This window comes from Stegodyphus dumicola, chromosome 10, assembly GCF_044657685.1.
Source record: "Stegodyphus dumicola isolate Sdum_Otavi_A_Nest chromosome 10, ASM4465768v1".
Classification (NCBI taxonomy): domain Eukaryota; kingdom Metazoa; phylum Arthropoda; class Arachnida; order Araneae; family Eresidae; genus Stegodyphus; species Stegodyphus dumicola.
Genome location: NC_140777.1, coordinates 183,827,787 through 183,855,242, shown reverse-complemented (window position 1 = coordinate 183,855,242; position 27,456 = coordinate 183,827,787). Strand labels below are relative to the sequence as shown.

The following is a 27,456-nucleotide window of genomic DNA, read 5'->3' as shown; positions in this document are numbered from 1 at the left end:
TTACGCAGTGTACATTTAGACTAAATACGTACTTAGTATACTATAAAGTACATGTAGACTAAATGCGTTCTTTTTGTATGTCTTATTTCATTTAAAAAAAAACATTTCAAGCTCAAGGGTAAATTCAAGGTTGTTGGTTTGGTTATCTTATACTTTGTCATGTTGTTCGTGTCTGTTGTATATTTATTCGTTATGTATTCGCCATTATTTATTTTTTCAACTGTAATTACTTTTCATTTCTTTTTCAGATGTCTGAAACAATATTCGTATTACGAGGGGAAAAGAAGAGCAATTATATAGCTACATTCTCATGGAGGTTTCGATGGACAAAATTAGAATATAACTGAAAATTATATTCGAGCTGGAACTCCTTTCATTCCTGTTTTAAAGCTTCATACATCGAATTTTATGGAGGATTTAACTGATTCACAGTGCCTTAAATGAAAAGAATTTCCTGCATAATTATGTTGATTTCCTGTAAAAAATGTGAATAGCGTTAAATAAGTAAAAGAATATCAATGTTACTTGCGATGTTGTGCTTGTTAAAATGACCAACTGCATGTTTACGTGAGAGCGAAAATTATTAGTGTTGGTAGAAATTGAAAGATTTATGTTTAATTTGATACAGAGATTATTAAAGAAATTAAAATCAGAAATTTGATACCTTTAGTGAATTAGATATCGCAAAGTGATTCCAAAGCATATCAAAATTTAGATTTGAAAATGTAAAATTATATACAAAAATGATGAATTAAAATTATTTTGGAAATCAAGAATACAGAATGAATTAACAATAATATTTTGTTACGTAGAAGAGTATATTAGGTGAAATCTTTCGCAGTTTAAGTAAAGAAAAATGCGAATATCGAAACATCATATCATTTAAAAATATAAAGCATTATTTTTGCTGACACGTGCATGTCTAGTAGTTAATGTACTTGTAAATAAACTTACATAAAAGAGTAGAGAAAATACTATACAAATATCTCAGTATTAAAGAAAACCATATCAAATATTCTAATCGTAGTGTATTAGATAGATATGGTAGTGTTCGTTTTTTGAGTAGAACTTTTGAAGCTTGCTAGTATACTGGAATTTATTTTTTCGGCTAGTAGCAATTGCGTTTTTTAGTTGCAATTGAGGAAATCTCAGAAAGCATCACTAAATTTGGAATTTAGATAGAGAAGTTCTAAATATGGTTTCGAATTCTTTTAAAGAACGGTGCGAACGGTAAAGATCTCTTCAGTTGTTCATCTATGAATAAATTACTGAATATTTTAAATCAGCTTCAAGATCCTTAAAAAATCAACATCTGTAATTCAGCTGCGCTTGTAAGATGGACTTCATTAAAATAAAGACTAAAAACACCGAAGGACCTGTTTTGTGAGGTGTTCGCTTCGGAATAAATCAATCACATCTGCGGTACAAAATGGCTGAAAATGAAACTGTAACGACAATGAAAGCAATTAGTGACGAAGATTGCTTAAAAGATCGCAAATATTGGTGTTTCCTGGTATCGAGTGGTGTTACTTTCCTTGTCGCCCTTTTCGCCGTTTTGCTTTGGAGGGCATTTGCATTTATTTGCTGTAGAAAGAAAACCTCTGCGTCTGGCCAGGAAGTTTCGAAATCAAAGGTACCGGCCAATAAGCAAGGTGATAATAATGGCCCGGATGTTACAGAAATTGGCTTTATGACTGAAGCCAAAGACTGGGCAGGAGAACTGATATCAGGACAAACCACCACTGGACGAATACTGGTAAGTATAATTTTTCTTGCTTTGAGGCTTGTATGCTTATCTTCATAATTTGCTCTTTATTTATAATATACAAGCGGCTACGCGGCCAGCCCTCGTCTGGCTTTTAAATGTACCGGAAAAATGCCTAAAGAAAACACCAAACGTTAAATTTAAAAATTGCGCAAAAGTTTACTCTGCAGAACAATATTATCAAAAAAAAAAAAAAAAAAAACACGAATTTTTAGAAAACTGTATTACATATAACAAAATTACAACTAAATAAGCAATATCCCTTAATGCAAATATTAATTATTCTAATAAATAAATAAACCAACTTCCCGTTGCAAAATCTTAAGAATTCAAATGCTATAAAGGAAGTTGAAAACGTTGTTTCCTAAACAAAATCATGCACAACCTTTTATATAATTAAAATTATATATAATTAAAACATAATATAAAAAGTTACAATTAAAAAAGCAATTAATCTCACATTTTTCAAGAAAAAACTGTCAGCAGTCCAGCATCCAAGGTAATGAATGAAAAACTGTTGTCAAAACTAAATTTCTAAAAGAATGAAACTATCATCAGAAAGCAATAATCCATCAAAATTGTGCTTTGTGGATGGCATAATTCAAAATATACAAACATCTTTGTCATTAGCTAGTAAAGAGAGAGAGGGAAGAAAAAAAAGGAAATTATTTCTGTTGTGCCTCGCCAGAGTCATGCGCGTCAGAATAAGAAGATTGCGATGTTGCGCGTTTAAAAACCAAAAGAAAAAAAGCAGCATTTTATCCCCTATCTTCAACAGTCAGCATTCCAGTATACAAAGCATTAAATCAAAAACTGTTGCCAAAACCAAAATTCTAAAAAAATGAAATTATTCAAAATGATCCGATAAAATCGGAAACATAAAACAGAAACAATCCGATTCGAATTTCGAAAAAATCGCTTCGAAGTGCACTGGCTCTTATTTAGATGCACCTATGTACATAATTTGTATCCTTGGGTCTATTAGCTTACATGCAGCCCGAACGAAATGCACACAGACTCTTTCTTTTATTATATGTGCAAATGATTGGTCATCGGCAAAACTTTGTGTTACCGCCATGCAAAACGTAAGACATTTATGTTTCAATTTTAAATTTAATGAAAGAACTCGGTGACTTAAATGTGTTGCCACTGACTGTATTAAAATATTTTTATTTTCCACGTGGCAGTGTGTAGTCATTAAACAAATCGTACGATGTTTAACTAGTCCAAAGAGTTTTGTCCCTGAGGGACTATTGTTTTCGTTTTGCGATTTTGCATGGAATCACTCTGAATGACCGTTTCATTCTTCAAACTTTTGCCACCCAATATTATCGCCCTGTATTATATTTGAAGAAATTAAATATTTAAAGATCTGCATAAATGTATGTATGTTTCTCGCATTGTGATAAAAGAACGGTACCTAGAGCCATCGAATTTTGAATGACGTAATCCTACTGCAAATATGGGCATCTGGAAACTCAAATTTGAAATTTGTTTTATGATGAATTTCATATTTTGTAAAACTTTAACGAATTTTTGATTAACAAACTCAAGGATTTCAAATCGAGACTGTGTATCGGAAATTCTAAAGATAGGCTTAATTTTAAATTATTTTGTGATATTTGCTCTTGAACTGAATTTTGTGAATTAAGTGCGAAGAACATAATTAATATTAATTAAATTGATTGATTAAATAAAGGTAACACACAAAATGTTAAAAAAAATCCTTTTTATGTAATTTAAAATCTGAATCCTTTCAGATTTTCTATTTTTTAATTATTTAAGGTTAATTTTTCTTTTAAATTGTTCTGATATTAATTAACAAATTAAGCGATTTAAACGACATAACGATTAGACTGAACGAATGAACAACTGAAACTACCGATTTAAACGACTGAACCCTGACGTGGAAGAAAAAAATATTTTTATTCGGCAGTGGCAACACATCTTTTTTTAGATCGTTGAATCTGTTAATTAATTTCGAAAGACATACATTTCGCCTTTAGCCGAATAGAAAAATACTTCTTTTATATCATCGATTTTTGTGATTAAATTTGAAGTCTGGAATATAAATATCTTGTACTTTACCGCGTTGCAATACAAAGCTTTTATATAACGCCGAGTTTCAAGAAACGTTTTCCAAGTTCGCACACAATGGGAAATAAATAAAAAATTACAATCAAAATTCTGACTTCGCGTTGTACGTGTTCATACTAAGATTTTATAATCTTATTACGACAGCAAATTACAGCCATTTTTTAATAAAGAATAGAATTCGTAATATGTAAATATTTCCTCAGCTTTTGCTAAAAGCACGTAATTATTTCGCGGGTCAAATTTTTGTTTTAACATGATGAATGACACTGTGGGTGGTAAATTACCTGAAACTCTTAACTATATTTTCTGTCTTGGGAATTATACGTCTTATTAACTATGCCCTCCAAAGGGCTCGACTTCAGTTAGATGGAGAAAGCTGTTCTATGCATAGCTGGTGTTCTGTTATTTAGAGATACGCTTAATTTAAATTAATGTCTCGTTGGCATTTATTCGTCAAGTTGTTATCACGTGAAGTTGTAATAAGAGTTGTTTTAATGTATGTAGTATCAACATTTATTATGATATATCTTTTTTTCCCTAAATGCGCAGTAAATGGCGCAGTTATGAAGGAATTTTGTTCTTTAATTATTTTTCCGAAACTCTGCTACTTTACTATCTTTCAGTATTTGTATTAATTATATTCTTCAAAGAAATCTGAAATCAAATTGACTAAATTATCACAACGGTTAAAGGAACAATAACTAAAGCAGCTATTGGTAGATAGTGGAAAAATGGATCTGTACGCGTACTGGCAAACCGCATATTGAGTTGATCAATGTTAACCAATTTCGTTTACTGCGCATGCTCAGTGGTATACCGTTGGCGTGGCAGGAAATACTGGCGACTAAACATAAGCAACCATTACACAAGCCTGTTCATCGTGTAGGTCTTAACGACTATTTACAATTACAATACTACCGAAATTTATTTGTGCTTAATGCATTTGATTCTGTTTCATTTCATTTTGGTTTATTTCGTTCATAAGCGTTATATTTAATATCAGTTATTTATAATTTCCTTGACTTTAATTCAGTAATTTAAACTGGATTTATTCTTTAATTTGTTAAAGTTGGACAATTGGAACATATAGTTATTTACCATACGCAATTGCGTTTATTCCTCACAAGTATATTCAATAAAGATTCAGCTAATATATCGTGTAATGTTTCCTGTTTTGTACGAACGAAAATTAACGAAAATTTGAGTAGTTTACAATCGATAGTTACCCTCTAAGCAATAAATAATTGTACAACCCAAGAAGTTTTAAAATCCCGAACTGTTTACGCCCAGATAACAGAATATCAACCATACACCGTATTTATCTTCTTTTAAAATCGTACCATAGTCGTAATGACGCCAAATTCTCTTCTGGGCATGCGCAGTATACGAAATTCGTTTAACATTGATCGACTGAATGTGCAGTTTGTCATTACGCGATCTGTACACAGCATTGTATTGCGAAAGTTGTTTGTTTTGGAAAATTCTATGATACGTTACAGCCGTAGGCATTTCTTTTTCTTTTTCTTTTTTTCTTTTTTTTTTTTTTTTTGTTATACCCTATATATACGCCGTGTCCTCAAAAGTCCTTTTCCGATCTTCATTTTCACACTCGTTGGTTCCCTTAATATAAAAATCTGATGTGTAAACCACATCACTTCCTTTCACGGAATATTATATTACACACATTTTTCCTGCATTTAATTTAAACCTATTGAATTGAATTAAATCTTCTTCGTCGATAGTGCATAAGCCACAATAGAATAAATGCACTCTTTAAAATCCACTCTATTTGTAAACCACAGGGACATTATGGTGGTAGGTTCTCTTAACAACATTGCATCTCATTCATTTTATAACTCAGAATATGAAAAAATTATATCATCTGAAGAATTATCTAATCGTTGCCACATGTTCCATTCAAATACTATAATAAATCTAAAACGATGTTTAAAAGAAATTATACAAACAAACAAACAAAAAAAAAAAACAGTTCTTAGTCCGAAACTTAGTTTCTTTAGATTGGCAGCAAATCCACTATTCTGCTTAGTCTCAAATGTAAACATATGTGGCTCCTATGGTAAAAAATTAGACTTAGCCGCACTTAAACAACTTTTAAATTGTTGCTAATTCTACAAGTATTGTATGCAGGTTAGCTAAAGTCATAAAACCCTTAACTGGAAGGTAAGAACAACATAATTCAATCATTTTTAAAGCAATATATATATATAAGAATAAAAAAAGAAACAGCTCACGGAGCCGAGTAACAGAGTGACTAAATTAATATAAAATATAAAATAATAATATAAAAATTATATATAAAATATATATATAATAATATAAAAATAATATAAAAATTGATAGAGATATTTATTTTCAATATCTCCGATATTTAACGTCATTTTAAATTTGTATAGAGGAGTGGGTAATCAAATAAATTTGAATAATTAAACTTTGATTCTATCAGCTTTAAATGACAATCAATGATATACTTTTATGATTTACAAGGATCCTTAATTTAAAATATTGTTTCGTCTCGAGGATATTTTTAGTGCTTTTCATTTCAAAACTGTAAATCATTATATAAAGCTTCATTTTCAGAATATATAAAGTTATCGCAAGAATTATTGTATTATAATTTTAAATAGTTGCTTTTAAACGAATATAAAATTGCACACATATAGTTTATTTGTACTGTTGCATGAATATATATTCTACGTTCTACGACAAAAGTTCTTATTTGGCCTTTATTACGTAACTGTTGGTCGTACACATTTGCTTTTAATTGAAAAAATGTTTTAAATAATGTAAAAATTCCTGTTTGGGAATTATTAAATTTAAGGAAATTAATAAATTATTATTAAATATTATTAAAATATTAAAATTATCATTATTAAATTTTAAGAAATTAATTTTGCTAAGATTACGATACGTTTAAATAAACATGTATATTTCTTTTTCTCCTCCCTTCCCCCCCAAAAAAGTACAGGATATAGAGGCGCGCCTTTACCTTTTCGCCTTAGGACAAAAGTATTGTTACACGATTTTTGTACGCAGATAAATAATTTGAGTGTAACTATATGTGAAACTGTATTTCTCTGTGTAATGCAGCGGTTCTCAACCTTTTGACTAACACGTACCATCTAGACAGAAATTGAAAAATTTAGTACCACCACCCATTTTACAATGATTATTTTTCAATTTCTGAATATAAATATTTAAAAAAATGTGAAAGCTTTCAGATTTTATACTACACCGAAATGGGAGTTTTTTTAAATTTTTGTGTGTCACCTTTTATTAAATATCGTGTTCTTCGCACTTAAACCATAAAATTCAATTCAATAATAATATCACAAAGTATTTAAAATAGCATAGCCTTAGTATTTCCGATACACACTCTCGCGCGCTGAAGACTGAATTTTTTTTTTCCCCCGAACAGTATTGCCATTGCTCGCTTTGAAATCATTGAGTTTGTTAATCAAAAATTCGTTTAAAGTGTTACAAAATATGAAATGTTGGCGGGGGGTTGGAGTATTTAATGCAGGATGCTAGGGTATTTAATAGTTAAATATACTTTGGTTCTTTGCGTACCACCAGTGGCACGCTTACCACCGGTTGAGAACCCCTGGTATATGAAAATCTAGAGAGACGATGCTCTACTGGAAAAATAACAATACAGGGGCAAATATATTTAACAGTGATTAAATGGCTATCTCGTTAATCTGGCGAGATGTCGCAAGCTAGCAGTAGTTTTCGCGACTAATTTTTGTCATAGAATTTGGTAGGAAATCGCAAAAAGTCGCCAAACGTGGCGACATTTGACTTCGGATAGATGCATATGCGGTGAAACATTTACATGCCTGAACATGACATGTCTCAGTGTCCGCTAACGTCAGCCCATCATATTAATTAGCCCACCGATACTGGAATAGAATTTAGGAGATTCATCATTAAGCGCCGTAAAGTCTTCCAAAACATCAACAATATTATTGAATTCTTACATTGCCAAGGACTGGACCTGTATTATCCCTAGCATAAAACCCAAAATAATTCTTTAAGTTCAGAAAATGCAACAATAAGAATATCCACTATTTGAATTTTAAAGGATCTTTTCACCATTACGAAAATAGAGCCAGTAACAACTTTACTATTATTTGAAAGGCTTTCTACTTTAATCCGATTAAATAAGAGCTCCATAGCGCAGTTACCTATCATAAAGTTAAAACTACGGTGAATATCCTGCAAAGACATTTCACTGCAGTTAATCGAATACTTAAAATAACTATGAATAAATTTTACGACAGATTTTTTAACTGTTATGCATTGCCTAAATTTAAAAAGCCGCCAGTCAAATTTCGATTTATAGCTAAGAAAATTTAAGGACCAGAAATCACATGAAAGAAATAGACTACCGATTTACTAAAATACTTAAAAAAGGTCTTTACTTTATTAAATATTCACAGATGAAAGACCACAATTTCAATTAGGTAACAAGTAATAACCAATACTAGAAGCACTTGCACTTTAAACATTGAAAATATTTTCTGTGATGACTTTGAGAATCTATACTTGGCTCTTCCTTTACAAGAAGTCTTCTAACTCTACTAGATTTATTTCCACAAATTATTACTGTTATTTCCAAAGAAGAATGGCAACTATATTTAAAAAATATTCTTTTCAAACCAACTACATTGCATTTAAACGCTTTTTTTTTAAACAAATCAACGGAATTCCTATGGGAACAAGCACTAGACTAACGATTTGTAATTTGTACCTTTTCATCGAGGAATTTCATTTCCAACAACCGTTATCTCAAGTGCAACGTTCATATTAAGCAAACATTTACAGATAGATGGATTATATTAATCAACAACTTCGATCAAATAGAATACGATTGCATTTATCCTGCATGTTTGAAACTCATTGAAGCTAACTTTCAACAAGGAGATATTAATTACCTAGATTTGCATATTATCAACTTTAAAAATATTAAAATTTACGAAAAAGGAGGGGATTTTTATTTCCCTACTGTAAAACTCATCCATTCGCACTCCAATATCTCCAAAAGAATAATACTTAATACCACACATACTCAACTCCTTAGAATCAAAATGTTTGCAACAACGTCGAATACTTACACGAAATCACTAACTTAGTCAAATTCTTTTAGAGAATAAGACATCTCTATTCAAAATTTCCACATTCACACTATGCAGGAGTGCCTTTAGAAAACACACTTAAATATCTCCATCTATTGAGACAATCGTGACTTTTCTCATACCTACTCAAACGATGAACTACTTCATACTGTGTAATGTGTGAAAGGTACACCAGTACTACGCACTCAACATTATGTTCCATGAAATGAACTGTGTGCATAACTATGAAATGTACAATGAATGAACATATAAACTGCGAACCGTGTAAGAGAAAACCAAACAAACAACGAAACACTTTCAGAGACATTAGATAATTTTTGGAAGCAAGAGAGTTTGAAACATTCTTCGCCGAGAATCGAACCACGGATCTCTGGAATACCGGCCCAGCTTGCAGACCACCACACCACTAAGGCATGCTAGGAAAGTGGAAGAAATACCTTATACACGTACTATAATCACTTCCACCAACAAATCTCCAAACCTAAACACAAAAGAAATATGTGTATATATGTTTAAATAAACTTATTGTATTTATTCATTCTATTTTTTGTATTTACCCATGCAACCGCAAAGTACCCGTGTAAAGTATACTTTATGTCAATATTGTCTGTAGTGCAAATTATGCACCATTAATATGTAACTATTATGAATGCTGCAATGTAAAATGCCCGAGCATGGCGTTGGCGTGCCTCGTGAGGGTGCCCTTCCATAGATGATTAGTGCAGTGAGGCGAAACCACTTTTGCCCATGGTGATGTTTTAGTGCACCCTATACATGTTTCTGTCTGTCTACATATAATGGATATTGTAACTGAATAACTGTAATTGATATTCTAAATAACTGTAACCGTATTCGGCTCTCATATGCCTTCTAGTAATTTCGAGAGGCTGTAAGTACAAGAAATATCTCGGCGGCCGGGTGAACACTGTAGAAGATCGAGACAGAGCATCTGTTGTCAGTTGTTGGCTGTCATTTTAGCTTGAGTTCGGAACGCTGAGATAGCTCCGGGTTAGCTTCGCTCTTTAGATGCGCTTTGCATTGTGCTCTGTTAAAAGTTTTTAGTAGTTTGTAGTCTTTGATAACTGATTGAACTACTGGTGATACCGTTAACTACTGATTGAACTCTGGTGATACCGTGAGGAGTTGTGCGACTATTTTTGCGGAAAGTTCAAGAACTCTGAAATATTTCTTTTGATAAAATATATTTAATTTGCCTCCCATCGCAATTGCTGCGCATTCAATCTATGACGAACTCATAATGACGCAGCGATATGTAGGCACGGTTGCGTCAGTTTCATTTAATTACTATTAATATTAACAACCTTATATGCATAGTTCATGTGTAATTCCCCAATTCATATATTATAGACATTTATGAACACTTAATTTTATTTATAGCACTAGCATTACAAAGTACTATTGTTATACTATAATGTTATAAACTAGTAACAAACTTTACTTAAACATTATATACATAATAAATTTTTATACTATGATAAGGTATTTCTCCCTTCCTAGCGTGCCTTCGTGCTGTAGTGGTCAGCATACTGAGCCGGTATTTCAGATGTCCATGGTTCGATTCCCGGCGAAGGCGGTTATTAATTTTTCATCTTTCCTGCTTCCAAAAAATACCTAATGTCTCTACTGTGGCGCCCGAACTAAAAGGGTTGTGGATGATGATTCTTCTCATCCAGGATTTGGCGATTGGGTTCCCTAATAACCCCAATCGCCCTTGAAAAGGGGGTATATAAGGTAGTTCTCCCGCCTTCTTGGCATGCCTTCGTGGTGTGGTGGTCTGCACGAGTGTAATTCTGGCTTTCAACTCAAGTGAAGTCCTAATTCCTCCTCCATAAACAGAAATCACAAGGATTTACGTCGGATGAACGAGGGAGCCATCCATCGAGAAAAGCTATGGATATTACACTATTCTTGCCAAGCTGTTCTTTGTAAATCCACACCATGCAGTCACATAATCAAAATGCAGTGGCTGTTGCGGCAGGATATTAGGAGGTGAATGCGGAAATTTTGATTATTTACAGCTCTATCTAAAGAAAAGTGCGCCTCATCTGACCATAGAATTTACCAAGAACCATAGAATTTTATGTAATAGTGGACATCATCAACATATCCATTCTCTCCAAAAATCGACAAGCAAATTCAGAGCGTGTTTCGTGGTCTTGAGGTTGCAGCATTTGCACCAAGTGGATCTTATACGAATACCACTTTAAAATGGACCTCAGAAGTTGTACTGTCGACCAAGGAATCGCAACTCACATAACACCGGTCCAGCACTTACTCAAGAACAGCGGGAACTGGAAGCCCTTTCCCAACCACAGCAGTTGCGACTTCTACGACAGTTTCATTTTTTTATTTGTCAAAATGCCAGTTACATTGACCGTTAGGCCATTAAACTCCTACTTGCTTGCCAATAGTGCTGAAATCTACAAGAAAAATTTGTCAGTGCTTCACACTCGTCCAAATGTTCCGCCGTCATTAGCCGTCCACTATTACATAAAACACACAACAGCGAATCAGCTAATCCAATGCGAACTGAATTATTCTGTAGACAGTCATGCTCCGTCAATAGCCTAAAAGATACAACCGCGATTGTTCTCGGGTGGTCAGGAACGAAAACTGGGTCTGTTGAAAGAACACATCTAGGTTTATCACCACAATCTCTAAACGTTCTTTTGATATATTAGCGATGTCAGAAGCTTAATAGAATGCAGGCTTGCACTCATTTTTGGTTTTTGGAGAACCGTAGTCCCCTTTTTCGCAAGAATTTCAGCCATCTAATTACCATAAACACCGCAGTGTGAAGGTACCCGTTGAAAAGGTATCTTGTGGGAAAGTTCTTTTATGACTTCCTGACACTGTTGAACGCATATGTTCTTACGCTCTTGGTAAGAGGAGATGGTCTGTATTGCTGAAGTTGAATCAGACAGTAAAATAGCCCTTCTAAACGAGCTCTGTCTCGATGATAATTGTTGGAGAGCCACATGAATGGCTTTCAGTTCCCCATCAAAGTGCGTGGAGTAAGCCCCTATAGGTATATAGAAACTTGAAAAGCTTCCTAAAAACTCCAGTTCCAGCCCCCTGGATCCTATTGGTCAGAGAGCCATCCGTGTATACATGCATCCATTCCTCAGCTGGGAAACATTGCTCATTTGCTTCCAAAACTATAGCTATTATTTGCTGTGAACTTATTTCCTTCTTATCTACTTTCATTTCCAGATCCAACCGCACATCAAGGAAGTCATAATACAAAGGATTTAGCAAAAGCAGCAGTGCCGGTTTCAGTGTTCTTATATGATTGTATTGTTCTAGGCAAAAGACCTATTGCAAAAGAGACAGTTTTATTCGCAACCGGTTTCTGCCCTCTTCCTGGCAGCACACCCAAGCTCCAGTCTCATCTTCTTCAAAACAATCTTCGACAAGTCCCTTTTCGTAATCTCTTTAAACAACGATATTCACGCAATGCAGCTAAGCTATTGCTGCCGTTCTGATAAACCAGAGACACAAGAGCAGTAGAGCTTGATCTTTCTTCTCTAAGGGCATGATTAACGATGCCAAAGGCACACAGAATGATTTTTTTGGCTCTGACCGCAAGTCTGTTTACAGGTTTGACTAATTATAGGTTTGACTGAATAATTTGCATAAGGAAATTTTGAAAATTGCCATCTAATGGTCAAAATTTGAACTACTTTTTATTGTAGAAATCTTTTCCCCACAGCCGATATAACATATACACAAAGTTTCATCAAAATCCGATAGACAGGATGGGTTTTACAGGGGTCTTAAGCAGGGTCACTTTAGTTATAGCCACCCTGTACGTAAGGAAAATTTTGCAGCCACATAGGCATAAAAAACCGACCGAGTGAAAAAATGTTATCCGTTCATATCTGCTGACTCCCATACTTCTGTCAAAGTATTTAACTCGGCAAATCTCGTTGAGAAGGTGAAAGCTGCCTCGGCAATAATTAAACGATATCAAGTTATTGGAACTGGGGGAATTGCATGTTTTGCTGGTTGCCATGGAAACACATCGTTATCCCACGGGAATTGGCGAGAACTTATTGAAAAGTGGAATCAGAATTGGTTTCAAGAATGAATTTTTTTTTTTCTTTCTGGGAGTGAGCAAAGTGATACACTCAGTTGCAGTTGCAGAGTTTTAATTTATTTTTTAATTACGTTACTTCTTTCTTTACGACCATTTTATACTTTTTGATACTATAGCGTCTGGAAATATCGAGTTGTTAGATTTATCGATGACGCTTTCGAAATTGAATCAAACGTGGCCTTACTTTATATATTAAGTTTTGGGGGATAAGCGAATTTATTAATTTTTATCTCGAACATTTTCTGCTTAAAGAAAGGGAAAGAGAGATTAATAAATTAATTTTTTTATATTATAGCAATTCTACATTCTTAAACATGGAATCTTTTAAAAGTTAGTCACAAAATTTTACTTGATCATTTGAGGGAAAGATGCCTAAAATGGTAAAAAACGATAAACTTAGTAAACTGGTGTGGAATTTACTAGCGCTTGGAACAATAATTTTGAAAGGATATTCACCTAGAGACAACTGAGTAATAGATAAGTTTATATATTTCCGTTTAAGATATTATAATGAATTTATAGTTCATCAAGCGGAAAAACTTAAAAAACAGGTACCAATCTAAGTTAAGTTGGACTGGTAACATTTGTAATTGTTCCCAATTTGCCGTTGGAATACATATATATATATAGGTTAGTTTACTTGAATATGGCAGGGCCGCAAGAGATATCTGTCTAAGGAAAAAAGAAAAGGGATGCATTCATGGAGGACTTTCTGAAGACAAGTTGACCGTATTCAAGTTACAAAGACAATCATTCATCCGGCTCGTTCTCCCGGACTCAAATTCAGACCAGGATTAGCTACCAGCTCTTAACCATTCTGGTGGGGCCAGGTATCAATATAAGGAAAAAAGTGTACGAACGTTCATTCAGTTTGGTATATAATTTTAAGCTAATGCAGCACAAACGTTCTTATCGTACATTTCTGAGCCATTTTAAAATTTTATAATGGCAGGTCCTTTTATTCCAGATATAGTTATTTAAAGATGTGGACCCACCGATAACTAAGTGGATAAGACCACCAAGCACTGGTAATTCGATCTGAATTCAAATTCTGATGAATGAGATTTTGCATGGTCGTTTCATGCTGTTTCCTATAAAAACACCCCTAATATAAAATTATTTTCTCCCTCCTTCTAGCATGCCTTCGTGTTGTAACGTTTAACACATTCGACGCGTAGTTGAGAGGTCTAGGATCCGGTTCGGCGAGAACATTGCTCGTTTTTTACATCTTCTGCTTCAAAATAACCTAATGACGCTATAGTGGCGCCCGAACTAAAAAAAGATGGATGATGATTCTTCAACACCAAGATTTGACGACTGTGTTCCCCTAACTCCTAATCGCCCTTTAAAAGGGGGAGTATATAAGGTATTTTCTTCCTTCTTCCACCATGTCTCTGTAGTGTAACGGTTAGCACAATCGGCGCGTATTCATGACTCTGCAATGAGATCTTTTTTTATATATAAAAAACATAATTTTTCACGATGAAAATTTCCATTAGATAAAATATTAATTATGAATTAGTTTCCCTTAAAGCTTCCTTCGCAAAGATATTCCTCAATTTAAGCAAATAACTCTTGCGATAATTAAACAAGCAAACAAACTTTGTAGACGTGAGAAATTCCCATGTACTTACTAAATATGTTATTTCTATTTTCCCCAAGGTTTCATAGAATACTATAATATATATTTTAGGATACAGTTTTGTATGTCTTTGACGCATCAAATTTATTTTCATTAGAAAATAATAAAATTGTAAAATTATTTTATCAAGGCTCTTGCTTACTTAATTTCTTATTTTCCGTAATGCTATTCAGAAGTGGTTTCATTAAAAAAAAATGGAAAATAAAAAATAAAAATTAAATAAAACGTCTGAAATCTTTCGGATTTTGCATTACGCCTGCGGCGTTTTTTTAACTTTTTGTGTCTTACCTTTATTTATTAAATATCTTGTTCTTCTTCCTTAAACCATAAAATTCAGTTCAGCAGCAATATCGCAAAATAATTGAAAAATGAGCCTAGTTTAGAATTTCCGATACACAGTCTCGCGCTCTGGAGAGAAAAAAGTTTTTTTCTTACAGTGTTGCCATTGCTGGCTTTCAAATCGTCGAGTTTCTTAATCAAAACGGCGTTCAAGTTTTACAAAATATGAAATCGATAATAAAACAAATTCCAAATTTGGGCTTCCAGATGCCCATATTCGGGAGCAAACGTCCAATATTCAAAATTGGATGACTCTAGGTACCGTTGTTTTATCTCAATGCGAGAAACATTCATGCATTCATGCAGATTCTTCATTATTTAATTTCATTAAATATAATACAAGGCTCTAATATTGGGTGGCAACAATTTGAAAAGTGTAACAACGCTATCTTAAATCGACGCAAAATGTCAGAATGAAATTACCTTCTAGGCAATTGCACCTTTGGAGTAAAAAAAACTGATGAAAATTTTACGATTAAATTCTTTCAACAAAGCCGGTTGTCTAAAAGCAAGTTGCTATTAATGATTACTTTTTTCATTTGCATCGCACTCTTATTAAGTGCTTTAAAAATAACGTTTCTATATTTTTATAGCTTTAATTCAGCTACTTACTCGCTTAGTGAATAAAATTAATTTTTTCCGAAGATAATGTTTCCTTTTCAGTAGCATTGCATTTAGCATCGCAAGTAAACATGTTTTCGATAAGCTTTAACATACGAAACATCATTTATTCACGTTTTCATAAAATTAGCAATCTAGGTGAATATGGGTGGCTTCTGTGTCAGCAATTTTTAACGGAAGAAGAATAAATTTTCTTACATCTCCAGCGCACTTCACCAGACTAATCAGGAAAAGGATATTTTTCGTTCTCCGATGACAGAAACTTGAAACACTTCATCACGATCGATTATTCCGAAGCACGTTCCTTTTATTTTAACTCTCAGCGCAGAGATGAATATTCACCGAAGCAAATCCTTTTCTGTGCCTTTGTCAAGAGGATGAAATAGCCAAATCGCGGAATTCTTTTGTTATGACGTATCTTTTGCACTGTCATTCAGAAGTTACCCAGGCAAGATAAAAAAAAAAGAAACTTTAAAAATCTGTAAGCTTTCAGATTTTATATTTCTCCCAAAGAGGCTCTTTTTAACGGTTCGTGTGTTATGTTTATTTATTAAATATTATGTTCCTGCACTTAAATCATAAAATTCAATTGCATCTATTTAATTGCGCATAAAGTTACAAACATACAAGGCAACCTTTCAGGCAAGATTGAGTTGAAATATAAAAGTAAATAAAACCAGATCTTATAATTACAATTTAATTAAACTAAAATTTTTAATTAACATTCCTACGCATTATTAAAGCAAGCGTATGAAAATGTCCACTTGAATCTTATTTTTAAGGTTTACTTGAAAGTATACATTTCGGACGAAATATTCCAAAAATATATGTAAGTGTGCATGCAAATAAATACTATAGTGTGTAAAGTGGACACCAGACAGTTTCGTTTAGAAAGTCCTCCATGAAAGTATCCCTTCCCTTAGGCCAGGTGTCGGCAAACTACTGAAATGGAAGAGCCAAAGTTTACAATTTACAAAATTTCCCAGTTTTTAAATAGCCACTAAAATTTTCGTTTCAATATTATAGTATATAGTATTTCGTTTCAGGAAATATTATTTGAGGAACTTGGAACTTGAGAGCCGCAAATTTACATAAAAAGAGCCGCATGCAGCTCGCGAGCCGCAGGTTTCCGATCTCTGCCTTAGGCAGATAGTTCTCGCGTGCTTTGCCGTAACCAAGAAACCAAATAAATATCTGTAACAATTAATCAGTCAAATAAATGTCTATAACTAGCGGAAGTACCCGATGCCAGTAAAGTTAGATTGAAAGTAATGTATCTAACAACAGACAGAACGATACCGCTGTAATCCTTCTCTAATAACGATGCAAAAAATGCGATTCATGGTCATACAGTTTTCAGTCTGATGCAATATAGAACCCACATAAAAAAATTTCCATCGAATAATAAGGTAACTCTCTCATTATATCCGCAACAAGAATACGCAGTTTTGAATGATTTTCGTCTTTCTAATCAAATGGTCGTAAAAGTTCACGTTTCATCCAATATTTCATATATATTCAATTTTAGTTGATCAAATGTGGCAAACCAATTGATCATAACGGATCAGAAATCAATAACGCGAACAAACAAGCAGACATTCTTCTTTATATGTATAGACTTATAGGATTTTTTTAAATTAACAAATATTTGATAAATATATCTACGGTTTTGAAAGCGAGTAGTAGCAGCACTTTTCGAAGTAAAGCATTTTTATTTCCAACGCGTGAGACTGTTGCCACTCGGAAAAATGGGTGCGAAAATGAGGGTTTCCAGATCTTTTAATTAATATCTCTTCTGATTAAAGTCGTACGAAGATGAGAACAGTCGAATTGGCTTCCCACGAATTTTTGGAATCTGGAATAATGTATTTAATGTTTGGCAATGCTGTTTTGCATTTCATTGTAAAACTTTGAAATTTTTTATTAACACTCTAGGATTTGAAAGCGAGTAGTGGCAACAACATTCGGAGTACAGCAGATTTTCATCTGCAGCTTGCCAGACTGTTGCCACTCTGAAAAATGAGGGCGAAAATGTTCGTTTTTCACACTTTTTAATTAACACCTCTGATTTTAGCTACTTTGATTTTGGAAAAATGTGGACGTCGACCTTTTCCAGGACCCAGAAATGACTTATAGGAAATTTGGTTTAGTAGTGACTAAGTTATTTGCGAACAAACACACACACACACATACTTTCTTCTTTATATATATATATATATTAAGTCATCTTACTGTTGCCAGAAATAAGGGATCTGAAAGCTGTTCGAGACATGTAAGTAGACGTTTTAGAAAATGTAGCTTAGGAATTGTCAGATAAAAATTTTGCAGAACTATGATCAGGTTAATTATCTATTGTTTGTTTATTTAAGGATATTCTGAATGAGAATATTTCTCATTAAAAATGCCTTTAATTGATGTGGTCCATATGCGCTGTTCAGTGTTCATCTCCAGCTGGAAGATTGATTACAATTCTGCTGAACGAAAGGAATTAATTTCCATGACAAAGTGGAAGACAGTTTCTGTCCTTTTTTACCGAGTGCGTCTCCTTGGCGACGTAAACAAACAACCCCATCTCCTTGGCGCCATCCGGGCGCTGTAAATACACAATAGCATAGGCGGATGTTGTTTGTATCGTATTGCTAGTTATGGGGTGCTCATCATGTCTGCGTTTGCGCTGTAGAAATCTTTTTAACAGGAAACCAAGTTAATTCTTTTTCGAGTAATTCTGTCTTCAGTAAACCTGATTGATAATAAAAATGTATGTTTCTGATTCGATGTTTTTTCTGATTAGAATTAGATAAAAAAAAAAAAAAAGATAATTACAGTAACAAACTTAATTGCTTATTAAATATCACATTCATCGCACTAAGCTGGAAAATTCAGTTCAACAGCAATATCACAAATTAAATTAAAAACAGTATATCTTTAGAATTTCCGATACACTGTCTCCCGCGCTGGAGATAATTTTTTTTCCCCTATAAAATGTTGCCATTGCTCGGTTTAAAATCCTTGAGTTTCTAAATCAGAAACTCATAATTACTTTACAAAATATGAAATAGATAATAAAACAAATTCCACATTTGGGCTTCCAGATGCCCATATTGAGGTGGAGATAATAAAACAAAGGTGGAGACGTACGTTATTCAAAATTGGATGCCTTTAGGTACCGTCGTTTTATCACAATGCGAGAAACATATATACATTTATGAAGATTCTTCATTAATTAATTTTTTTAAGTATAGTGCGGTGCGATAAGTTTTGGTGGCAACAATTTGAAAAGTGAACCAACATTTATAGTGAAAGGATTCAAAATGCCGAAACGAAATTTAATACCTCTTCTGGGCAAATTGCCTCTTTGGGCTAAAAAGGAAAAGAAAAATGAGAATTAAGTACCAGTAACAACTGATATACCGAAATAGTCTATAAACATAAAGATGTTTTTCTCATTCTTACATCATAAGAAATGTAATAACAGTTATATCAATATGTTTTTACCATCAAATGATAAACATAGGTAAGTTTTTTTCACCCTCCTTCCACATGCGGTGGTGGTGTAGTTGTAAAACCGGTTCTGCTAGGCGTCGGAAGATCCGAAGTTCAAGTCCAGGCATTGCATATATTTTTCATGTTTCTTGCTTCGAACAAATTCCGATGAATCGACAAGTGGCACCCGAACTAAAAAGCAGCGAATGATAAATCGTCACAACTAGTATTTAATGATTGGATAGCCTCCTTTAAAATTGGTCTTCATGTGGGAGAAAATATAAAGATTCCTCCTTCCTTACCGCGAGTCTTTTTGGTGTAATTGGTAAGCTCTCCCGGTACAGAATTTGAGTCGTGGCAGAGTTTTCTTCTTTCTTATTTCTATGAGCCTAATAACTCTACACATAAGCAGTAGAAGTATGTCGACATTTTAGAAGTATTCAAAGATATGAATTTCTCACATAATGGATGTCCAGGTTATTTAAAGAATTGGTTAAGGAAATAGTTATTTTCTTGATTTATTTAGCTATAGTTCATAATTTCAAATAATTTTTAACAAATTACGCAAACCACATTTTAATTTGGAATTATGGACTGATACAATTTTTTAAATGTTTCTTGGTAAGGAGGGAATAGTTTTTCATTGTCTGTCATATAATGTCCTCTTTTTGCTTCATTTGCTTCAAACCCCATTACAGAATCAGAAATTTTTTAATAATTCGTTTAATTTCTTGTAAGTTACAGACGCTCTAAGACTTTGCTCATTATCTGCTATTTTCGCTGTAACACGATTTTACGAAATAATGTAGTTCTTCGTGCGTCATTTTGAGATTAATATTTTCGCTATATTAGGTATTTTTTGAAAGCAGGTGAGATGATAAATGAGCAATGCCCTCGCCGGTACTCGGGACACTCGAATATGCGCCCAGCGTGCAGACCACCACACCACGAAGGCATGTTAATAAGGAAGGGGAAATACCTTATATACTCCTCTTTTAAAAGGCGAAGGTGGTTAGGGGGCCCTATCGCCAAATCCTAGTGGTGGAGAATCATCATCTACCACCTTTTTATAGTTCGAGCGTCATTGTAGAGAGACACTTGTTTATTTCGAAATAGGAGACAGGAAAAATGCCCAGTGCTCTCGCCGGGTTTCGAACCACGGACCTCTCGAATACGCGACGAGCGTGCTGAGCATTACACCACGAAAGCATGTTAAGAAGGCATGGGAAATACCTTATATATTTCCCGTTTTAAATTCCGATTGGGGATTAGGGAACCCATTCGCCAAATCCTGGGCTAGTTGATGCGCGACTGTTGACACATGAGGTTATTTCGAAGCAAGACACATGAAAAATGAGCACTTTCCTCGACGGGACTCGAACCGCGGACCTGTCAAATACGCGTCGAGAGTGCTGACCATTACACCAGGTAGGCATGCTAAGGAGGCCGAGGAAAAACCTTACAACTTCTCCTTCTTCCATACCTACACATCCTTCGCCTTCAAGGTGAGGTGCCTGTCTTCCCCGTTCGTAATCCTTCGTTCTATTATGTTTATAGTTTGTCTGATTTCTTTATATCTATTTGCAGTCGATGAAAGTCATCTAAATTTGTTGATAGTCTCTGAGTAAAACAGATGATAGCAAGTAAATAGTATTGATGAATGAAAGTTCAACCGTAGAATTGAAATTCTAGCGTTGAACGAATTAACTGGAAACGATTAAGATTACACGCGTACGGGAAATCGATATCCTCAGATCAGTGTCGGCAAGAGATTATTGTGTACAACATACTGCTAGGAGTTTTACTTTTGCGTGAAAAATAAACCTTTGCGATATTTATAAAAGCATAAACATCACAAACGTTTATTTGTCACAAAGGCGGGCTTAAAAATATTTTAAATTGTTGATCATTCTACAACTATTGCATGGAGATTAACTAAATGCAAAACAAACTTAACCGGAAGATAAGAATAGCATTGTAGAGACATTAGGATAACTGAAAGCAGGAAAGATGAAAAATGAGCAACGCCTTCACCGGGAATCGAACCACGGACCTCTGGAATCCGCGCCTAGCGTGCAGACTTCCACACCACGAAGGCATGTCAAGAAGGCTGGGGAAATAATTTATGTACTTCTCCTTTTAAAAGGAGACTGCGGTTTAGGGAACCCAGTCCTGGTGGTGAAGAATCATCATCCAACACCCTTCTGTTAGTTCGGGCGCCACTGTAAAAACATTATGTGTTTTTTGGAAGCAGGAGAAGGGATAGATGAGCAACGCTTTCTCCAGGAATCGAACCACTGACCTCTGGAATACGCGCTTAGCGTGCAGACCACCATACCACGAAGACATGCCAAGAAGGCAGCACAAATACCTTAGAAGGTTGTTCGTCACAAAGCCGGGCTTAAACAACTTTTAAATTGTTGATAATTCTACAACTATTGCATGCAGATTATTTAAAGTGTAGAAGATAAGAATAACATAATGTTTTGTTTTATAAAAAATGTATACATCTTCCAAGGATTTCATTTTTTCCCCCTGACTGAGATAGCTTAAACATTTCCATCAAGAGACAATGATTTCTTCGGAACTGCCAAGTTGTTGGATGTTATCTACTTATAGTTAACCCCAGACACATTCCCGGAACAAAGCAAGAATTATCCAACTCCGGCTTACATAAACTTCCGGACCAATCACATTCGCCATTCCCCTTCTTATCCCTCACTCCAAGATTGATTCGGAAACGTGACATGCGTCTTTTAGTTTTCTCTGTTGTTCTTCCTTCGACTTTTTCCATTTCCTTTCGAAACGCCTTTTAGCATTCACCGCAGCTCCTGTCCGCTAAGTTATCCAGTTCTTTTAATATGTTTGTCTGTCCATGACTTTGGCCACTTAGAAGTTGTCTAAACTGATCTTTCGGAGACTTTCGGATTATATGTAAAGCCGTAAAGATTGTCATCACCTGTCTGGAGAGAGAAATAAGATTAAATGGGCTTTTAAGCATTTCGTTCGAAAGAAATATTGAATGTAATTTCATTTGGGTTATTACACAGATATTCGAAAAAGGTGGAAACAAGATTTAGCTTCTTAAATATACATCCTAGATGTTTACTTTCATTTTCAAAATCGCTTAAAATAAAAAAAGAGGGTTTTAAGGTCATATTACATAAATACGAAAAGCCACGAAGGCTGTCTGGGAAAGAGGAGGGATGCATTCGTGAAGGACCTTATAAGGGATTCTCTTCCTCCTTTCTGCATGCCTTCGTGGTGTAATGGCCAGAACACTCGGGCCCGAGTCCCGGCGAGGACACTGCTCATTTTTCATGCACTCCTATTTTAAAATAACCTAATGAGCCTACAAGTGGCGCCCGAACTAAAAAAAAGTGGTGGATGATAATTACCCACCACCAGGATTTGGCGATTGTATACCCTAATCTCCAGTCCCCCTTTAAAAGGGTGAGTATGTAAGGTATTCTCTCCATCCTTTCTGCATGTCTTAGTGGTGTAATGGACAGCACATTCGGCGCGTATTCGAGAGGTCCGAGGTTGGAGTTCCGGCGAGGGCATTGCACATTTTTCCCGTTTCCTTGCTTCGATATAACCTAATGTCTCCATAACCGTCTGAGGGAAAACATCTCATATTCAAGTTTTCAAGTTTCACATAGGACAAACCACAAAAACCAACTCTGTGACCATCCTTTTTTGGCTGTAATCGATTCCAACGATATCGAACAACCAGCATGCAGCGATCGTAACTTCTCGGCCACTCCTGGCGCCAGGGCATATTAAAAAAACTGTACCAATATTTTGGATCTGAAGGCTTCAGTTCATAGTTTTTTTTGTTTTTTTTTTTTTGGTTTTTTTTATTATTTTTTTTTTATTTTATTTTATTTATTTATTTTTTTTTTTTTTTTAGTTTTTGCTTTTCTTTCCTAGCTTTTGTGGATGAAAACCCGAAATACAATTATACTTTAATTAATAAAAATGATTGCATATCTTTACGTGTCAAATTGATAGATGAAATATTTCCCAAAACGTAAAAGAATTACTTGCAAATTCTAATTAAATGTTAATGAGGTATTTCTCCCGCCTTCTTAGCATAATTTTGTGGTATAGTGGTCAGCACGCTCGACGCGTATTCGAGAGTCCGTGGTTCGAGTTCCGGCGAGGGCATTACTCATTTTTCACATTTCCTGCTGCGGAATAACCTAATGACTCTACAGTGGCGCCCGACCTAAAAGGTAGTGAATGACAATTCTATACAACCAGGATTTGGCGATTAGGTCCCCTAAAACCCCAGTCGCAATTCAAATGGGGGAGTATATAACGTACTTTTCCAGCCTTCTTGGCGTGCCTTCGTGGTGTAGTGGTCAGCACGCTCGAAGCGTGTTCAAGAGTTCCGTGGTTGGAGTCTCGGCGATGGCATTGCTCATTTTTCATGTATCTTGCTTCGAAATAACATAATGTGTCTACAAGTTTTATTTGAAACAAGACGAATGAACAAAAAGAGCGATTTCAATTTTGTAACATTTTCCTAAATTTGTTGTTATTCATAAACAACATGGATAAATTGACTAAGTAAATTAGTACTCAAAGCTGCAGATGCAAGTTTCAGGTAAATATATGAAATGTTTGATTTGAAACTATTTAAAACATTTAGAATGATTTACTAATTTGAAATATTATTGTTAGAAGACCATATAAAATGACCGATTATTTATTAAATGTGTGAACTGGTCCATCTAAGGGTCATCATTTAAAGTTTTATATCCATCTTTAATTCATTATGGTTTAATAATAAACAGAAATTACGTTTAGTAATCTTAGAAAAGATTATGACACCCCCTACTAAATCAGTTATTAAAAGATTGTTATTGAACTACGCAACATACTTGCTTTTATGTGTGATAACCGCACAAGACGTGTATAAATGTATAAGGTATTTCTCCCACTTCCCTAGCGTGCCTTCATGGTGTAACGGTAGCACGCTGGGCCGGTATTCCAGAGGTCAGTGGTTCCTTTCCCGGCGAAGGATGTTGCATATTTTTCATCATTTCTGCATCCAAAAATATACCTAATGTCTCTACAAGTGGCACCCGAACTAAAAAGGGTTGTGGATGATGATTCTCCACACCCAGGAATTGGCGACTAGGTCCCCTAGAACCCTAGCCTCCCTTTAAAAAGGGGAGTATATAAGGTATTTCTCCCACTTTCCTAGCGCGCCTTCGTGGTGTAACGGTAGCACGCTGGGTCGGTATTCCAGAGGTCCGTGGTTTGATTCCCGGCGAAGGCGATCTCATATTTTTCATTTTTTATGCTTCCAATTAACGTAATGACTCTACAAATGTTTCTACAGAAGGCTATCTAGGATTGCTGTGTTTGTGATCGCCTATGAATTTGGTTGATTTATAGGATTACAACGAACATAACGTGCACAGCCTCTTACATATACAATCAACTATGAGACGAGGCTCACAATGGCAGTTGCGCGGGAAGTTGTCATCAGCGACAGCTCGGTGGAGGAATCAAGGTAGGCCAACTGGAGCATTAAAGCGATCTGCCCAAAATGTCCCCACAAGCTACTAGTAGCTCGCGATCGGCAGTTTGGCTATCACTGTTCTATAGTAACTTGTTCTAGATACAGTGCACTAGTGAGGAGGAGCTCCCAGACCATAGCTCAACATAGACGTGACATGACATAGACATTAAATAGCACATAACATACTGACATAGCTCATTAACAACATTAAATACACAACGTAACGTAACCTACATGACAAGTGGACATAGTATAGCGACATAACATAGTTGAGCATTGATAAAACATAGCATAGTATTGCAAAATAGCATAACATGGCATAATGACATAGCTACAACGTAAATACATAATGTGGCATGACCTACAAGACAGGTGGGCATTAAATGGTGACATAATATAGCGTAGCATAGACATAACATAGAGGCAATGCAAAGAAGCGTAACACCCGGTCAACCCAGAGGGACTAATAAGATTCACGCAGTCTGGCAATATGTTTTGCAAAGGTGAACAGCTACCATCTACCAACAAAGTAAAAAAAAATGCACATCGTGGCCTATTCTGGCTAATGAGGATCCAAACCCGCAAGGACAACCTTCGATATCCAGCCATGTATCGTCCCCACAACCAAGATGAAACACCACTAGTACGGTCTCTCCCGAGCCTGAACCTTCCACCGAATACGCGATCGTTGTAGTCGCTGATTTATTTACCCCAGAAGTCGACTCTGTCTAGGTACAGGTGATAGGCAGAACGCCGGGAGTTGCCCTCATTTTGACCTTTGGGAAAAATTGTACTAGATACATGGCCCAGACACTCGGATCCTATCCTGGATCTTCACCTCGTCCGAGCGGGGTGATCCCCGCAGCCCTAGCCCGGCTTAATACATAACTTAGGATAGACCAATCAACGCTTAATCAAAATGTAACAACGCTAAGACACCTTTGCCTCCGGGCACCACTCCATCGGGATCGATTAAATTTCGGCCACATTGTCTACCTTGTCATCTCATGTACCTTGTCGGTCTCCGTCACTAGTGCTGCGGGGGCCCAACCTGCAGGGACTCGGTCTTGTCAACTCCACCATTTCGCTCCACACCAACCGAGGGAACGGACACGACATTACCAGCAAGGTCGCTGGTATAGCAAGGTCGCTGGTACCAGCTGGTCGCCCTAACCTACCCCCAAGTTATCGGAAGCTCTAGTCCTAAGAAGGCTGTTTATCTATCCTGGTATTATCCTGTTCGTTGTCTTACAGGACAGCTTAGGTCAGGAGCCGTCTCATCGGGTAAAACTGTTTATCTATCCCAGAGTTTGAGGCTGCCTAGACATAGGTCTAACAAGTTGTCTGGAAGAATCCCGGGTCTCCTCCCATGAATGGTCGGTCCGGAAATTCCACCCAGTCGAACCCCAGGGATGGTGACCAACATCATTAACCCAGGTGAACCTAGTTACCGGCAGGGGCCCCGAGGAGGCCGATGTTGGACTGCGACAGGAGAGGCTATAAGGTAGCGCGTCACCGCACCCACTCTCAGAAAGTCCACATTTAACCTCGAGTCTCCTCGCCCTAGGTGGTCGGTTCCGGAGATCCATCCTTTCCAACTTCAAGGGAGTAACAACCACCCTCCACCAGTTGTACTAGATATAACTCTACCCGACGAGACGACTCCTGACCTAATCTGTCCTGTAGGACAACGAACAGGATAATACCATCCCGCAGAAGGAAGTAACCACTATCAGCGCACCACAATCAAGGGCCGGGTGGCGAATCAGATGTTCTACATTAAACGATAGTCATAAGAAAACGAACTTTTTTTTTAATAAAGACTAGTGTGCGCTAGGTGCTTCGTACCATTAGAAAAAGAAAAATGATTTAGGATGAAAACTATGTCTTCAAGGGAAAATGTAAAAAGCATTGATATGAAAGTTAGGCATGGTTATTGGATTTTTTTTTACTTTGAAATTTTAAATTTAAAGAACTAGACCATACACCACAAGCAAACAGAACATGAAAACATATGCCAGATTGGCACTTTCTTATGCGATTAACGCCCGTTCATATTCTTTGTAATTTCTTCGTCGTTCTGTTCTGTCGTATCCAATAAGCTGGTGGTGTAGGCCCGTCATCCCCTAATGTAAGGTTGTTTCGTTCACAATTTTAAACGTCTCTATACAATGCAGACACTTTCATTATTACAGATAGGAAATTATACGAATTTTAATAACTTCTGCTTTTCCTAAAAATAATTTTTAATTTTGTTTTAGTCTACAAGGTGTATCAATACAGGTGAAAGCAGGGTCCGGACAAATGGGCGACTTTCACTGACTATTCGGGTATCGTTCGAATCCCGTAACTGTCCAGAAAAAGAATATTGCAAACAGGGGCAAATGGAGGAAAACAGGGGTATTGCGGATTTCTACAATAACAATGCTTATTAAACAATATAAAGATACTTACATCAATAAGTGCTATTACTATGTTGAATTACCACAATAGTAATACATCGTTTTACATTATACATTAATATTGCACTATTATAATAGTCGAAGCAGGAACAGTAAATCGTTACGTATAATAATAAAATTTCCTGAACTCTACAGGCATTGCAGAGTGGTATCAATGCGCATTATATAACCTATAGCTATATATATTATACGTTAATATTACATGCATACAATACATTAATACACAGATAACATA

The 27,456-nt window shown here is 35.5% G+C and overlaps 1 protein-coding gene across 2 annotated transcripts in view; it reads left to right on the top strand.

Moving 5' to 3' along the window:
- Nucleotides 1-27,456, top strand: part of slo (calcium-activated potassium channel slo) — a 514,476-nt gene that overhangs the window by 26,868 nt on the left and 460,152 nt on the right. For both annotated transcript variants that reach the window (XM_085825984.1, XM_085825983.1), the window contains exon 2: nt 249-1,756. In XM_085825984.1, the coding sequence (XP_085682110.1) occupies nt 1,430-1,756 (327 nt within the window). In that variant the 5' untranslated portion in view covers nt 249-1,429. The remainder of the gene's footprint in view (nt 1-248; nt 1,757-27,456) is intronic.